Source organism: Gorilla gorilla, chromosome 11, assembly GCF_029281585.2.
Source record: "Gorilla gorilla gorilla isolate KB3781 chromosome 11, NHGRI_mGorGor1-v2.1_pri, whole genome shotgun sequence".
Classification (NCBI taxonomy): domain Eukaryota; kingdom Metazoa; phylum Chordata; class Mammalia; order Primates; family Hominidae; genus Gorilla; species Gorilla gorilla.
This window is the reverse complement of record NC_073235.2, coordinates 140,716,312-140,733,217: the sequence shown is the minus strand read 5'-3', so window position 1 is coordinate 140,733,217 and position 16,906 is coordinate 140,716,312. Positions and strand designations below refer to the sequence as shown.

General features: G+C 47.1%; 1 protein-coding gene and 1 non-coding gene across 5 annotated transcripts in view; one reads left to right on the top strand and one right to left on the bottom strand.

Moving 5' to 3' along the window:
* Positions 1 to 1,006: 1,006 nt before the first annotated feature.
* The window catches only part of UBE2F (ubiquitin conjugating enzyme E2 F (putative)), a 75,594-nt gene continuing 59,694 nt past the window's right edge, over positions 1,007 to 16,906 (bottom strand). For 3 of the 4 annotated variants that reach the window (XM_031008534.3, XM_019022423.4, XM_004033427.5), the window contains exons 7-10: positions 12,997 to 13,054; positions 11,363 to 11,395; positions 7,671 to 7,733; positions 1,007 to 2,314 (exon numbers count right to left, since the gene is read on the bottom strand). In XM_031008534.3, the coding sequence (XP_030864394.1) occupies positions 2,264 to 2,314; positions 7,671 to 7,733; positions 11,363 to 11,395; positions 12,997 to 13,054 (205 nt within the window). In that variant the 3' untranslated portion in view covers positions 1,007 to 2,263. The remainder of the gene's footprint in view (positions 2,315 to 7,670; positions 7,734 to 11,362; positions 11,396 to 12,996; positions 13,055 to 16,906) is intronic. The other variant, XM_063695338.1, reaches the window with a different exon arrangement.
* Positions 14,570 to 14,671, top strand: LOC115933828 (U6 spliceosomal RNA). Its single transcript, XR_004069678.1, has one exon. It is a non-coding gene; the product is annotated as a U6 spliceosomal RNA (small nuclear RNA).

Here is a 16,906-nt window from a genome sequence, read left to right as displayed (position 1 = left end):
GGAGCCAGAAATGTGACTTTGGCCTGTGAAAGAGGGAGGGGAATGCTAAGAAGTCAAAAAGTCTGGAAGGAAACTGGGTCCCACAGTCACCCAACAGATCCCAAGGGCCCCACTGGCCAAGCACCCAGGACAAGAGCTGCTGCTTACTGCGATGGGCTGCATCTGAGTGTGCTCCTAAGATGGGGTGTGTGTGTGTGTGTGCAACATATCTCTGGGGGATTTCCACTAGACAGAATGGGATGATTCAGTTATCTGGACATTTTGAAAGAATTGCTTAATCCCTGATAATGAGCAAAGTGTTTTTCTACTGTGCGGATACTTTGATGTCAGAATAACTGATATTACCACTTTCAGTGTGGTCCAGAGGGCACACTGTCTTTCATGTACACTGCATAAACATTTCCACTGGACAGCAGGCGTGTCTTCCACAGAAGCGCTCTTCTGAAAAGTCCTGCATCAACACCTGCACCACCAGCTGGGGAACTCCAGGGAGCCCAAACAACTACTATGGGATGTGCCCTGACTTGGGCCTGGGACTGGCACCAAGCAGAGAACCTCATTTCCTGGGTCACAGGGGGCAGGAATTAGCTGCTGGCCTCCTGCCCTGCCTAGAGAGGAAGCCTAGTGCTCAGCTGGCAAGTTCCTCTGACACTAGGCAGAGGAAAAGTGTGAAGCTGCAGTACCTCCCTCTCCTAGGCCCTGAGAGGTGGGGATTAATGTGTCTCCTGGACAAGCCCTGAGCTCCTGAGATGCCATCATTCTCTTGATCCAATCTCACCCTTCCTGCTCTGTGTGGCCCGTTAGCCAGGGGCCACCCTCAAGTCTAATGGGTGCAAGGAGGAAGCAAGGCCTACATTCCTCACCTGCTGGGTCTCCGTGACAGACTGATCTCACAATCAAAGATTCTATAAATTAAGAAAAACAAACTAAACAGATGGCAGATGGGGGAATCCAGAGGTCTAAGGAAGCTGGCAGTTAAATTTGAGAGTGTTAGGCAGGCAGCAAATGAAACTAGACAGACATTTATTTTGTGTTTGATTTCACTGGTTCAAATGTCTACATGCTGGAGTAAATCCACTTGCCTCTCTTCAGGGCTTTTCCTCTGCAGTACATTAACCTGGCCGAGGATGGCGTATGCCACTGTTGACTCCTGGTCCTCCAAGGCCTAGGAGGCTCACCCCACCGGCAGGGCCTGGAGCCATAGCAAACTCAGTAGAAGGCCACAGGTACAGGCTCAGTGACATCAGACATTGGGCTGATTCCTGAGGCATCGCTCCTGTCTCCCAGGACAGCAGGGTCTGGCTCTCTGATAAGTAGCTACCAGGTCTCAATCACATGACCACTGCAAAAGCATCAACCCCAGCTGGTCCAGGCTCCAGCCAGTTTCCTCTGGGCAGCATGTTAGAATGGGCTCCCTGCCTTTTTGTTTTGATCATCCAAATCTAGCTTCAAAGGGCTCCAAAATGTCCTCACCACATCTGGACCTGAAAGCAAGAGCTGATTTTTAAGAGTGAGATTCTCATTGCATTTGGACAAAATGAATAATGTGCCTTTCATATTTTCTTTGTATTTCTCTTCAATAGTTGCTTGACCCAACATCTTTCTGTCTGCTCTATACAATGAAAATACAAACTAAATGAGAATAGAAAAAATAATTAAAGCATTGAATTGTACAAATTACAAATCTGTTCCAAAATATACTTACATTAAATAAAATACGCATTTCAATAAGAGATCTACAGTGAATGACTCTATGCATTCTGGGAGGCTTCACAACATCTAGGCAGGGCCAACATTCGTGAAAGAAGCTAAGAGATTTTGCATCCAATCACAGTTTGTAGCGGGTATCTTATTGCCAATCTGCAAGTTACACTGAACACATCATTAGCATCGCTTGTGCAGAAAACCAATTTTGTTTGGGAAAAGGGAAAGCAAGCTCTGGCCTCAATTTTGAGTTCATTACAACTTCTTAAGAATTTCACCAAAAGCCTATACAGTACAAGTTCAAAAAAGTAAACATGTTAAGGTAAGCAGACAACTCTTCAGAAGCCCAAACACATTTTCTTGCTGTATTTATGTTGAATTCTCCATCTACAATGAGCAGTCATGAAGATGGTCTTCTTCAGGGTAACATGGTCACAGGACTGGGGTAATCCAGGGGACTGAGAGGGAGCATGAGGACGGGAGAGGGGGCTACCTCTTGCTGTTTCATGTTAGAGACAAACTGTAACACAGTCCATGGGCCTGCAATCGTCCCCTTTTATCATCTGGCATAACGTTTGATGTAGTCATCCACTTTATTCCGGAAGTCCTCCTGTGGAGTAACAGCATTGGGGACAGAAAGAAGAACAGGAGGAGTGAGTGAGTGAGTGAAGCAGTGCTTCAGGGACAAGTCAGATCCACCAGCACCAAGGTCCCCTGTGGTCGCCAAGGTGGTAGAAGGACTGGGACCTTGTGGAGTCTGAGTGCCATTTTGCCACGACCTGGGTGCCTACTGCACGCAAGACACAGTGCTGGGTATGTTGAGGGGCGAGCATGTGGAAGGCCTGAGTGGGAGGGACCCTAAGGGGGTACCTATCCCTTCTGATTTTCCAGATGGGGAAAGTGGAGCCCAGAAAAGTGTGGTCGAGGTCACAAAGCCAAGACTCCTTTGGCCACAATGGATGTGAGCCACAGCTGCTGCTCTCAGGAAGACCCTTGTTTCTGGATTTGTCTTCCTAGAATGATTTCCCTGGATGCTGCTACCTACTTAAAATGTGCCTGCTCTTCACAGCCCATGTACAGGCCCCCATCTCTTCTGGGCCGGATTACCACCCTGCCCAGAAGAGAGCTAGGTGTGCCACAGAGCTCCATCCTCATGCATTGAAATGAAGGTGGACAGTGACCAAAGGCGGTGTGGACCTAGGAATCACCCCAGGCCAGTATGGGTGGAACAATCTTCTCGGATCTGGGCCACTGTCAGGTTTGTCCCTGGATCTGGTCTCCCCAAGGTTAGGAGTAAAATCCCATGGGACTGTATGAGCCGTAAGAGTGACTTGGAGCTCTTAACCCTCTCACTCCTACAACACAGCTGCTGGGTCTCAGATGTCCCTGCAGGATCACACTGCTTCGGTCCCATCAATGCCATGCAGCCCCCACTGCACAGGGAACACAGCACAGTTACCACAGTTCTTAGTGGGCATGAGCTCCATTTCCTTAGCTAAGCCTCAGTCCTCCTGTCTAAGCCTCAGTCTAACCTGTTTGCTGATTCCACTGCATAATCCCGACACCTGGCAATGTGCAGGGCATAACCTGGCACTCGATGTATACCTCGCTGCTGCCGCGATGCCCTCTTGCAGGGAGATCCTGCCTGGAGCATGGTCCTGGCCAGCTGGGCACCAGGTGCCTGCCCTCCTGCCACACTTTTAGTTAGCACAGCGACCCTTTCTAGGGCGGGCAAGTTCCCAATTTGAAGCTATGGATATGGTCCCATGACTTGCTCTGGTCTCAGGGTGAGAAAGTGGAGTGCTCTGAGTCTACCCAGGTGCCTCTGCCCTGCCAACTGCCCTATTTGTCTACAGGATGGCGTTTGGAGCCTCCCACATGGGCCTTTACCCCGCAACAAAGGGGGACTGTGCAGAAACCCTGCCTGCCCTTTGACAAAACCTTCTCAAGGACATTTCCACAATCCCCAGAGCCAGACAATACTGGCAGCTCACAAGGACCCTGCAAAAGCTTACAGGATGTAAAATGAAGACCCCATAAATGCCCCCTGCCTCTCCGTGTTCTGGAGGACAAAAGATGCCATGTACTCTTAGTCTCCCTGTTCACCTCAGCCAGCAAAGAGCCCGGCGTCCATGCCTGCAGCAGGCTCCATGCTCCAGCAGGCCCCATGATCCAGCCTCTGCTGCCTCCCTCCTCCTCTCCTACTGCAAGGGACACAAAGCACAGGGCCCAAGTGAAAACCACAGACTCTGGAGCCAGACGGAGGTGGGTCCAAGTCCTGGGCTCTGCCTCCAACGGGCTACTCAATCATGGTGAATCTCAGCTTCTTGGCAGCTGTGTCCTCAGCAGCAAAACAGGGATCATGATGGTATCTGCCCCAAGGGGCTGTCGTGAGAAACAAGTGCACTCTGTGTCAAGTGCATGGAAGCGTGCCTGGCTCCTACTATTCCATTCCTCTGATGTGCACCAGTCATAATGGCCTCTTTTCTCTGCCCTGAGCTCCACAGCACGTTCCTGCCTCAGGGCCTTTGCACTGCCAGCCAAGGGTTTCTGGAGCGCTCCTCTCTCACCACCCGGCCCTCTGTGGCCCCCTCTCCACCTCACATGCTGTGTTTGTTCACCTATTTTTTTAAATTTTAATTTTCATTATTATTATTTTTTTGAGATGGAGTTTCGCTCTTGCTGTCCAGGCAGGAGTGCAATGGCGTGATCTCAGTTCACTGCAACCTCCGCCTCCTGGGTTCAAGCGATTCTCCTGACTCAGCCTCCCAAGTAGCTGGAATTACAAGTGCCTGCCACCATGCCCGGCTAATTTTTTTATTTTTACTAGAGACGGGGTTTCACCATGTTGGCCAGGCTGGTCTCGAACTCCTGACCTCAGGTGATCTGCCCGCCTCAGCTTCCCAAAGTGCTGGGATTACAGGCGTGAGCCACGGTGTCTGGCCGTGTTTGTTCACCTATGCTCCGCCTCCTCCTGCCGGAATGTGTGCGCCACAGGGACAAGGACTGTCATTCCCACAGTCATCCTGAGCACTTTGCACCTCCCCTGGCACATAAGTGGTCACCAGCCAAATAAGTGATGAACGAGTGGACATAAGGACGCGGTGCTCACCAGCTGTGACTATGACTTTGCACGGAGACGGGGATGGGGTGGCACTGCTTAGGCTTCATGTGGAGGCATCACTGTTTGGAGATTTTAGGTCCATTTTACTGGGGCTAAAAGTGTACCAGTTGCAAAGTCCTATTTTATACAAATCAGGAATATGAAATCTTATTTCATACAAAGAAAGGTAAAATGGAAGACATCTCTCCACCTGGAGCTGTGGGAGTGCCCCTATTGCCATCACTTTCTATCTGATAAGGCTTGGTCCACAAGGGCTAGTCCTCGCCAACGACAGCAGACAGGAGTGCCGCCATGAATGCCTGCAAGGGGTGGGCCAAGGGGCACATTTGCCCAGGGCTTGTCAGCACAGTACCAAGACCAAGGCTTTATCAGACAACACAAGCCCATCAGGACCACCGACGGATGGCAGGGGTCGGGGACTGACTGCCCCCATGGGAAGCTGTGAGCACAGGGCTGCCTCACACCCCTGCTACTTCTCTTGAGGACCCCTGCTGCTCCAGCCCTCAGGACAGAGCTCGCCTCCTTGGCAGCACACCAGCCTCAGAAGATGGCCTGCTCTGCCCGCCTGGTTGCACTGCACCACTCCCCGTGCCCACCGTGCCTGCCACTTGTTTTGTGAGTCTGAGCAGGATGCATGCTGGGTGGCACTTCTCTTGCCTCCCTGTTGGAGGTGCTCCTGCCCACTCTTTGAGGCCATGGTCAGGCAGCACTTCCTGGGCTCAAGACTGTAGCGAGGACTTGGCAGGGCACATTTCAAATGCCCTACTTGGTCGTGGCACATAGTAGCTCTAACTAACATTAACAGAAGCCAAGGCGCTGAACATTCAGCACGATGTCTAGAACTAGCTAGAGGGGTTTTAGAACTGTGTTCAAAGCTACATCAGGTCGGGTGCAGTAATCACTTTGGGAGGCTAAGGCGGGTGGGTTGCTTGAGGCCAGGAGTTTGAGACCAGCATGGGCAACATGGTAAAACCCCCTCTCTACTACTAAGAATACAAAAATTAGCCCAGTGTGGTGGCGCACGCCCACAGTCCCAGCTACTCAGGAGGCTGAGGCACAAGAATTGCCTGAACCCGGGAGATAGAGGTTGCAGTGAGCCAAGACTGCACCACTGCACTCCAGCCTGGGTAACAGACTCTGTTTCAAAAAAAAAAAAAAAAAAAAAAGCAACTTCAGCCAAGTGAACAGTAGTGGCTGACCGACTGCCACAATGGCAAGGCTGCCATAGGGAATCTGGTTCAGAAAACGGAGTGTGAGGTTCTACCACCAAATCCAGCCAGAGCCCCTGGCCTAAGCTGAGCTACCTTGATGCCAGCCACACATGGCCTGCCTCTGCAGGTTCCTGCTCCATGTGCTTTGCACTGGGCCAATGGTAAAGTCATTTCAGACCCCGTTTCCTGACAGCACTTCCCCTCCTCAAGGCTTGTATGCTTTCTTTTATCAGACAGTTAAAACCACTGCTGCCTTGCTACTCAAGCACAGTGGAAAGGTGACATTCAGCAACTATAATTCTTTCAGCTTGGGTTTTGTTATACCTTTTTCTTCCCAGTGAGTTTTAATATATTGTTTCTAGGTAAACGGTCTTCCTTAAATAGGTGTCTTACTGGAAGACCTCAGTGTGGCTCCTGAAATGAATGCCTGATCATTTATGCACTGCATTAGAGGAAAAAAATTTTTAGAAGTGGAATTGAAGATTAAAAATAATATAGGGGGAGCTCTCTGAACCTTGACAAGCTCAGGGTGCTGTCCTAAAAATTAAATAAATAAATAAAAATTAAAAACAGTAATGAATAGGATCTCATTATTTTTGGGTAAAAATCAAAGTCAAGTGTGTATGAATGTGTATGAGCTCAGCAAAAGGTGTGGAAGGATAAGGTGGGCCGCTGGGGGTCAGGAGGGTGCTAGTGGGTGTGACACCGTCCATTCTCCTTCTCTGTTCCTACTATTTATTTATTTATGTATTTAAAGATGGGGTCTCATTCTGTCACCCAGGCTGGAATGCAGTGGCACAATCTTGGCTCACTCAACTTCCTGGGCACAAGCAATCCTCCCACCTTAGCCTCCTGAGTAGCTGGGACCACAGGCGTGTGCCACCATGCCTGGCTAATTTTTGTAAAGACAGAGTTTTGCCATGTTGCCCAGGCTGGTCTCAAACTCCTGAGCTCAAGCAATCTGCCCACAGTGGCCTCCCAAAGGCTGGGATTACAGGTGTAATCACAACAGCACCATGCTAGTGCTATACCTGTTTTAAATTACTCATACTAAATTCTACTAGGAAATCACATCAAATAAAAATCACTTCTCGGCTGGGTGCCGTGGCTCATGCCTGTAATCCCAGCATTTTGGGAGGACAAGGCAGGAGGACTGCTTGAGGCCAACCGTTCAAGACCAGCCTGGGCAACAAAGCGAGACTCCATCTCTACAAAAAATAAAAGTAAAAAAATTAGCTGAATGTGGTGTCATGCACCTGTAGTCCTAGCTACTCAGGAGGCTGAAGAGGAAGGATCACTTGAGCCCAGGAGGTGGAGGCTGCAGTGAGCCACTACTGCAACACTGCACTCCAGCCTGGGTGACAGAGTGAAATCTTGTCTCAAAAAACCAACAAAAAAAAACAAAAAACAAAAAAAAAAACACATACCAATTCTCTCTAACCTTGGGTAAAGCATTTTCCTGAGGTTACACACATTTACTATACCATATTGTTTACAAATTGCTTTGAATTCCAGCCTTGCATCCCACCACTCTCTTGGTGGATAAATTTCTCATTTATCCAATCAAGAGACAGTAGTAATCGTGTTCGTGACAAGTACATCAACCTAGAATAAGGCTGTTACTGGCTCACCTTGTCCCGCAAATGATGTTCTGCAGCTTCAATATTCAGTGGATCATCAAAATTCAAAAGATCCTTAAAAAGAGAGAAACTTAAAGTAAACATTGGAAGAACTGCTTTTCTGCTGTTAAAGTCTTCATTTTATGGCACAGTAAGAGAAGTCTAATTAGCAAATGGCAGACCAAACTGGAGAGCTGAGAATCCCACTAAGAACTCAAGTGCTTGTGATATCAAAGTATCGAACATGTGGATATTTTTTTCAAAATGGTGACTGACAACTGACTGAAAGAAGTCAGAGATATGTTGACATGTAGTTCTACAAAGTTTGGTGAAGATGGAGTAAATTGCAATCGCATTCATTTCTAATGCTATCTGTGATAACTGGAGAATGAAAACCACTATTATTAAGCATTTTCAAATAAAAATCCCCTTCTTTTCCATAAAAATTAACTTTTTCTTTTGTTTTGTGATTAACAGTTTTGACTTTGTGGGCCCCGTCTGTGGACTTTCCTTTCTCTGCTTCACCAAGCTTCCCACGCACAGCCAATAGGGACGATGTCTAGAACCCGAGCAAACTGCACGGCAGTGTCGCTGGGCTCATGTCCCCCGACCCAGGAGAGGGAGCCAGACCCATTCTCCCCTGGAAAAGCACTGCCATGGCTGCGCCCCTCAGCCCCAAGAAGCACTCTGGACTTTGGACCAAAGCCGCATCTGATCTTCACACTGCTCAGCCCTCTTGTTGAGAATCAGGGGGCTTGCCTGGCTGGGCGCGGTGGCTCACGCCTGTAATCCCAGCACTTTGAGAGGCTGAGATGGGAGGATCACCAGAGGTCAGAAGTTCGAGACCAGCTTGGCCAACATGGTGAAACCCCGTCTCTACCAAAAATACAAAAATTAGCCAGGCATGGTGGCGCATGCCTATAATCCCAGCTACTCGGGAGGCTGAGGCAGGAGAAACGCTTGAACCCAGAGGCAGAGGTTGCAGTGAGCCAAGATAGCGCCACTGCACTCCAGCCTGGGCGACAGAGCAAGACTCGGTCTCAAAAACAAAAAAAAAAGAAAAAATCAGGGGGCCTCAATTTGTCCTCATGATGAGTCACGGCTTTCCAACGCAGGCTGTAGGATGGATCATTGTCAAGACAACCATATTTCTCTTCAGGAATGATGTTAAATTTGGAGACTATGTTCCTGGAGATTAATATGGCTGTGACCATTAAAATGTTACAAAATAGCAAAGAAAAACTGTAAATCTCTATAGTCATTCACAGTTGGAAAATCAGATTCCAAGTCCTAGAAAAAGGCAAAAATATAAAGTATGCATTAGATAAAGACTGTTATCAGACACACAGAATTTCTTATCTTCTTTACTGTATGTTAGACCTAAGATAAATGAGTTGATCAGAATAACCATTACAGACTTAATTAGCAATTTTGATTGGCTCTTTTAGAATTTACTTAGAGCACTGAGAGATGGGGAGCTAGTGTGGCTGTAGCAGATTTCTTTAAAAAAAAAATTTTTTTTTTTGAGATGGAATTTCGCTCTTGTTGCCCAGGCTGGAATGCAATGGCGTGATCTCGGCTCACTGCAACCTCCACCTCTTGGATTCAAGCGATTCTCCTGCCTCAGCCTGCCAAGTAGCTGGGATTACAGGCGCCCGCCACCACGCCTGGCTAATTTTTTTTTTTTTTTTTTAGTAGAGATGAGGTTTCACCATATTGTCCAGGCTGGTCTCCAATTTCTGACCTCAGGTGATCTGCTGGCCTCAGCGCCTCCTAAAGTGCTGGGAGTACAGGCATGAGTCACTGCGCCTAGCCAACAATTTTTTTTTAAGTCCAAGGAGCCAGTGTTTCTTTCCTCCCATTAATTCCCCTGCAGCAAGTTGCCAGTCAAAACCTATTCAGAGCCAAGGAACCTGGGACAGACATGGTGGGCTCCAGAAAAAAATCATCATGGTGGCTGATGACAATGACGGCATATGGGCCCCTAGAAGGACCTGAGTTCACAACTTTGGCTCTCTCAATCAAATCTGGAGATGCCAAGGCTCAATATTACAATGCAGCACAACTGCCAGACAGATTTCAAATTAGGCTCCAGAAATAAAACTTCATTCACTTCAATGAAAAAGCCAAAGACAGAAGCAGAACAAAGTGGCTGAGACCAGCAGAAACTGTCAAGTCCAGATCTCCATCAGGTATGACCTCCCATGGAGATTCAGGGAGATCCTGAAATCACTGGAAGTGCTTGATTTCTCTGCTTGTGTGATAGACATTCACCAGCTAACATCTGACAGAAAGACAAAAGGTGGGCAGGGACTCAGTTTAGTCTGAGGCTCTGCTTTTGCTGAAGATAAGAACACTGTGCCCTCAGATGACAGGACAAGTAAGAGCAGACCCGCCCCTAGTTTAACTGAGTCCTGCAGGTGCCTCTGCTGTAGGCAACAGCCAGTGACCCACATGACACCTGGCCAGGAGGATGCTCATAAAACAGCCCGCTGGCCTGGGTGGACCATCCAAGATCATAGAGGCACCTTAGGTTTTATCAAAAGTAGCAAAAACTATTTTTTCACAAACGGATCTCTGAAGCTTATTTCTTTAAAAGCGCCTTTATGAATCGAAAAGTAAAAATTCAAAGGAACGTATAATATTGTATAAAAAAAATCCAACCAACAGCTTTTGGCTGAGTCCATTTAGCCTCTTCCTGCCCTAGGGCCATTGTCTGAGAAATGCTACTTCCTGAGAACAGCAAACTTCAGCAGCTCATCACTGACAAAAGGACAACAACTCTGAGGTTCTGGACTCGTGAAAAGCCCTCAAGGCTGGGTAACCACAAAATCATCCACCCCAACCAGAACACCTGGGAGGTGACAGGGCCACTCCCTGGGCTGGCTAGTGTAGCCATAGGCACAGAAGTGGACTGGGCCAAGTGACCCCAGGGTAACAGCCACCCTGCTGGAAGGGGCTAAGGGAAGTGGAACCAGCCTCATCCCCTAGAAACCGGTGTCAGCCACCTCAGCAGGGCAGAAGTGAGACTGCTGTGGCCCCTGCCCCAGACAACCTCCCCACATGTCACTCCAAAGTCCCCTCATTCCCCACCTCACTGTTCTACTTATGACTCATAAAAGTGCAACAGAAAAAAGGGGTAACTATGTAACTATTTGCATGGTGGGCTATTTTAATTTATTATTTTTTTTTTAGAGACAGGTCTTGCTATGTTGCCCAGGCTGGTCTTGAATTCATGGGCTCAAGTGATCCACCTGCCTCAGTCTCCCAATGTGCTAGGATTACAGGTGTGAGCCACCATGCCCAGCCAGCATGTTTTTGGGGGGTTTTTGTGTGTATCTGTTTTTTGAGGCAGAGTCTCTGTCACCCAGGCTGGAAGTACAGTGGTGCAATCTCAGCTCACTGCAACCTCTGCCTCCTGGGCTCAAGCAATTCTCCCACCTCAGCCTTCCAAGCAGCTGGGACTACAGACGTGTGCCACTATGCCCAACTAATTTTTCTATTTTTTGTAGAGATGGGGTTTGGGCCTCCTGGACTCAAGTGGGGATCCCCCAAAGTGCTAGGATTACAGGCGTGAGCCACTGTGCCCAGTCCATGTTTCATTTTTTAACATCGTTTTGTGTTAAAACCATGTCTTAACGCAGTGTCTAAAACCAGCAACAAGGAAATTGAGAATAACTTGGGATTTTGATCACTGTACTTACAGTAAACAAAGAGTTTAATCCCCAAACGACATCCTGAAATAAAAAACAGAAAACAAGTTTTAAGCCAAAGTGCACCTAGTCTTTTAAACCCATGATCAAGAAATATGCTTTGTACTGTATCAAAACCTGTCTTTAGCATGGTTTGTTTTTCTCAAGATAGAAAATTAAAATAACTTCTTGTCAAGTGTAACAACAAACTCTGGAAAATTCAAAGATATGAGCAGTCTCAGGTAGTGAATATAAAATCAAAGATAGCATCAGACACCCTCCCAGTCAGACCTGACAAGCCCAATCCTGCACGACAGGGCCCGCAGGCCAGTGTCTGCATAGGGGCTCCACCTTAAATCACCTCTTACTTGTTACCACCAAATATGGTTCTGACTTCTAAAAAGTCACCTTCAAAATAAAGTCTGTTGTTTTTACATCTACTGCCTCTTGCGGTCGTAGATAAGTTAATTACCCCTCATCCTATTAAGTTTTCTTAATGATTTTGCATTAGTTATTTAAAGAATCATAGAAGATTCACAATTCAAGGATCAGAGATTTTCATTAAATAAAACTGAAAGCCAGAGTTGTTCTATCTGTACTGACCTGCCATCTGTGAATCACAAATTCATTCTCCATTTTCCTCTTCATCAACTCGAGTTTCATCCTTTTTAGGCCTGTTCTCATGCTCCTCCCCTACTTTTTGCTAGTTGGTAATTTTATTTGCCTTTCTCTGTTTTCTCTAGTCCATCAATGCATCCACCCACCCATCCCTGACCTTCCGATGTGAGCCAGGCCTAGGGTTGGAGTGTGGGTGAAGGTGAGCCCTCAGCCTGAGGAAGGGGGATGTACAGATGGGCAGGTCAGCAGGCCAGTACTGTTCACGAGACGTGTTCCCCAGAGCACCCACCCTGGGAGGAGAGGCTCCAGAGGCAATGACAGCCATCTGAGCCCCAGGGGAGCAGGAGTCTGCCAGGGAGAGGGCTGGAGGAGAGGGCCGCCTTCCAGGTAGAGGCACGACCTGCAAAGGGAAAGTTCTGACAGGGCAGGACATTTCTAGAGCGTGGGGAGAGGCTAAGAAAAGGCTGGGTGGGCTGCCCATGGTGGCAGAGACTACAGCTCGGAGGAGCTGGGTCAGGACTGCATGCAGTCTGCAGTGTTCCCTTATGCAGGGCCAGGGCCAAAAGCCCCTTCCTGTGCTGTTCCCCTAGGGTCCCTGCCTGATGTTAGGTACCCAACACCTGACAGTCTTCTCTGGCCATAGGGAGTGGTTTGCACATCAATTTGCTGCTCCTTCTCCAACACCTAGTGGCCAGAAAAGCTCAAGACATCCCTGTTGAATGAATGGTGGCCATGAGGTTTCCTATGTGGCGGGTGGTTTGGCTGTGAAGCCTGCAGTTTGGGCTCCTATCTCTGGTTCTAGAATGGTGCCTGGCAAAGTCAACAAGGATGCTCATCCGGCCCAAACTGACCAAGGTCAGTGACTGGCTAAGTAGCCTAGGCAGCAGGGAGAAGAGGAGGCAGGGTGTGTCCAGCCACTGGTGTGGATGTGACAGGCAAGGACATGTGCTGCTTTCTCGGGAGGCTGGCTACTGCAGGGAGAGGACCACAGGGACAACTTATGATCAAGATCAAGGCACAGACTCTACCTTTAATGTTCTTGTGGGAGCCCAGCCAGTGCCATCAATTGAATGTTCTCTCAGTAAACTGAAAAAGACAAACACACGGTGGTTAGTGAGGAGCAGCCACAGGTGCCCTGCACGCTGCCAACTAGTCCTCTCGGTGTGTGTTTTGTCTTTATTTATGCCATGCAGGAGCTCTACTTTTTATTAAACCCATCTTTTCCTCTGTGGCTTCTCAGTTTTCTCTTGCTGAGGAAGGCATTTCTACCTCCAAGGTTATATACATATTCAATTATAACGTCTTGTGTTATGTTTATCTATTTGTTGTAATACTTGACATGGAAGTTTTAGGCTGAGGAAAAGCATGTTTAAAACAACACACAAAGAACATTTGTCAATTTAATATTCAGAAAATGACAATGGTGGCTGGGTATGGTGGCTCACGCCTGTAATCTCAGCATTCTGGGAGGCCGAGGCAAGGTGGGAAGATAGCTTGGGTCCAGGAGTTTGAGACCAGCCTGGGCAACACAGTGATACCCTGTCTCTACTAAAAATTAAAAATTAGCCAGGCATAGTGGTGCACGCCTGTACTCCCAAAGGTGGAGGACTGCTTGAGTCCAGGAGTTCGAGGCTGCAGTGAGCTGTGATGGCGCCCCTGTACTCCAGCCTGGGAATAGTGTGAGGCCCTGTCTCAAAAAAAAAAAAAAAAAAAAGAAAGAAAGAAAATGACAATGGCAACAAAATGACAAGATGACAACAGGAGTAACTGAAGCTTAGAGTTTATTATGTGTATGTCAGGCACAATCCTAGGTGCTGTGCCATTAAATTCACTTAATGCCTATAACCACCCGTGAAGAGAGCATCCCTGTTTCCCTGTCTTATACAGGAGGAAACCAAGGCACAGAGAAGACACGCCCAAGGGCACACGCCTCATGAACAATGTTGTTCTTCCAACCCAGGCAGCTCACGGGCACCGACATTCTGAAACACTGCTGATGCAGGTTAACAACAATGGGAGCTCCCAGCATATGACATTTTAATAACTGGGTTTTTTTTTTTTTTTTTTTTTTGAGACGGAGTCTCTCTCTGTCTCCCAGGCTGGAGTGCAGTGGCACGATCTCGGCTCACTGTAAGCTCCACCTCCCGGGTTTTATGCCATTCTCCTGCCTCAGCCTCCTGAGTAGCTGGGACTACAGGCATGCACTACCTACGCCCGGCTAATTTTGTTTTTTGAATTTTTAGTAGAGACGGGGTTTCACTGTGTTAACCAGGATGGTCTTGATCTCCTGACCTCGTGATCCGCCTGCCTCGGCCTCCCAAAGTGCTGGGATTACAGGCGTGAGCCACCACGCCCAGCTGTAACTGGGTTTTGTTTTTTTTTTTTTAAAGTTCAAAAGAAAAAGATTGAGGATAAAAGATTAATGCAAAATTCTGAATATCAGTCACTCCTTAGGTGGGGGGCCCATGCTCAGGGAAGGCACACCAGGATTCAGAGGTCTGGTGAAGCCCCATTTCTGAAGCTGGTACCTGAGAGTCCTGGTCATTACTGTCTATCAGCTGTAAAGGCACACCATATACTCTCATGGAAATGATCATTCCAGTGCTCACTTCCGCAGCACATATGCTCAAATTGGGATGATACAGAGAAGATTAGCATTTTCCCAATAATCTTAAAAAGTAAAAAAAAATTTTAAATAATTTTAAAAGGATTAAATGATCATTCCATACTTTGAAAATGTATAATTTATTGCCAAGCTTCCTTCTGGAGATAAAATTACTTTTGTATTTGTTGAATTATTGTGCTGTGGCTTTGATCTGTAAATAAAATATCAGGCTTTATCCATAATTGTTACCTCTGATAAACTTTTTTGAATTAGAGCATGTTTAAATTCACAAAAGTCCATTTAGATCAGGAGAAAAATATGTAGAGTTTGAATCAAAGCTATAATCTTAATTGTCTATGAAGAGCAGTTAAAAAAAAACAGATAACTAACCTAAAATTGACCATTAAAATTTACTTTTAGGCTTAAAAAGAAAAAAGGAAAACTCAAATCATGTACCCTACCAACTGGGTGGACGTCTTTCTACCCTATAGAGGTATTGGTGACTTGTGGATCTGAATTGTCAACTTCTGAATAACTTTTTTGGGAATGAAGTCAAATCCTAGTGGCTATATTTTGTTCAATGGAGGAATTATTTCTGATCTAGCTAATCATTTTCTTATATAGATCTTAATGCAACCTTCAGTTATATATTTGTCATTTATTTGTTGAATGCCTGTTTCATCCATAAAAGCAGGGAATGCTAATTCCTCTGCCAGTGCCTAAGCTCAATCAACATTAGCTGAATGAAGGAGAAGGAAGCTGACCCTGAGCTTTGCTGTTAACAGCACAGCCAGAGCAGGAGGGCTTTGCATCTGGCTGGGGCAGGTAATGGGGAGGCAAGGCCAGCCCCAGCATGTGGTGGCCACTGGTCTGGGCAGCAGTGAGGCCCATCAGGGGTGCAGTGCCTCCAGTCACTGAGGAAGTTCTAGCCTGGCCTCACAGAGGATAGTCCCAGCAACAGCTCAGGAGACAAAGACACTTGGCTATCAGAGATGTCATTAAGCAAGGAGACAAAGGACACCCCATGAACTGTAATAGAAGCTTGGGCTCTAGGAGAAGCTTTGACTGAGCTCTTGACCTAGGCCCTCCAATCCCACAGACATGGAGCCTCTGACCTTGTGCCAGAGCAGGGGAAGGGTCCCTGCTGGGACAATAAGGTGGAGCCAGGGCAAATCTCTCTAAAAGAGGAAGGTGCTCCTGTGTGCCAGCACTGAAAGGCCTGTGGAGCCCCAGGCACCCATCAGTCCTGCTGTGGGAAGAGCTGATGAGCTGCTGTCAGCGTCACTACAAACCAGAGGTGCGGTTGGGCTTTTCCTTCCCTTTATTCAGGACACACCATAAAGCTGCTACTGGACACTGTCTGCTTTTCACTAACAAGGTGGTCCCTGTACATCAATCTGGCACATTTCCTTAGATTAAATCCCTAGAAGTGCAACTGACAAGTCCAAGGGTACATACGAGTTACAGGTAGTCTACGTGGCTGAAGGACCAATGAAAGGTGTGCAAATACACACACCCTCCAACAAGAGAGCCTGCTCGATCTCTGTCACACACTCCCCCCCCAACCACCAAGTGTCTACCTTTGTGCCTGCCAATCTGGTAAGTGGTAAGCCACACTTCATGGTTTTCTGTGCCTTTCTCTGGTTACTGATGAGATTGAACATCTCCTCAGATATTTACTGCCCACCTCTATTTCTCCTTTTATGAATCACCTATTTGTAGCCAATGCCACATTTTTCCAGAGAAGTATCCGTCTTTTTTATAATGAATAGTAAGGACTATTTACATACCAAGGATGTTAATCCAGTTGATCATTTCTTCTTCCATTTTGTGTTTTTAATTTTTACATGGTCAAATCTGACAATCTTTTTCCTTAAGACGTCTGGCTTTTATATCAGGATACCATCTGTTCATCCTTATACGGCTTTGCTAATCATCTGACTTCCCAGAAGACGGCAAAAGGGACAAGAGAGCTTCCTATTCTGGACCCATTTCTGACTGAGGCAGGGGCAAGACAGGGAAGTAGAGTATGGCCCCCCAGAAAGTGAGCCAGGTGTCCTCACAAGCACAGGAGGAAGCGGGGCAGTGGGGGCCTGGGCCAAACACACTTATAACCTGCAACCAAAGATAGTGGAATTTTAATGTTTCAATATGTAAAGGACAGATACTTCAAAGGGAAGATGCTTTTTTAAAAAGGTATGTCTGGTAAAATGTATTTTTAACCATCTGTGAAAAATGAGGCTGATATTGAAGAAAGGAGCAGTATATACAAAAATGAAATGGGCAAATGGGCACTAACTGTACTTGTGAAGAGAAAGGCATCCGGCCCGGCG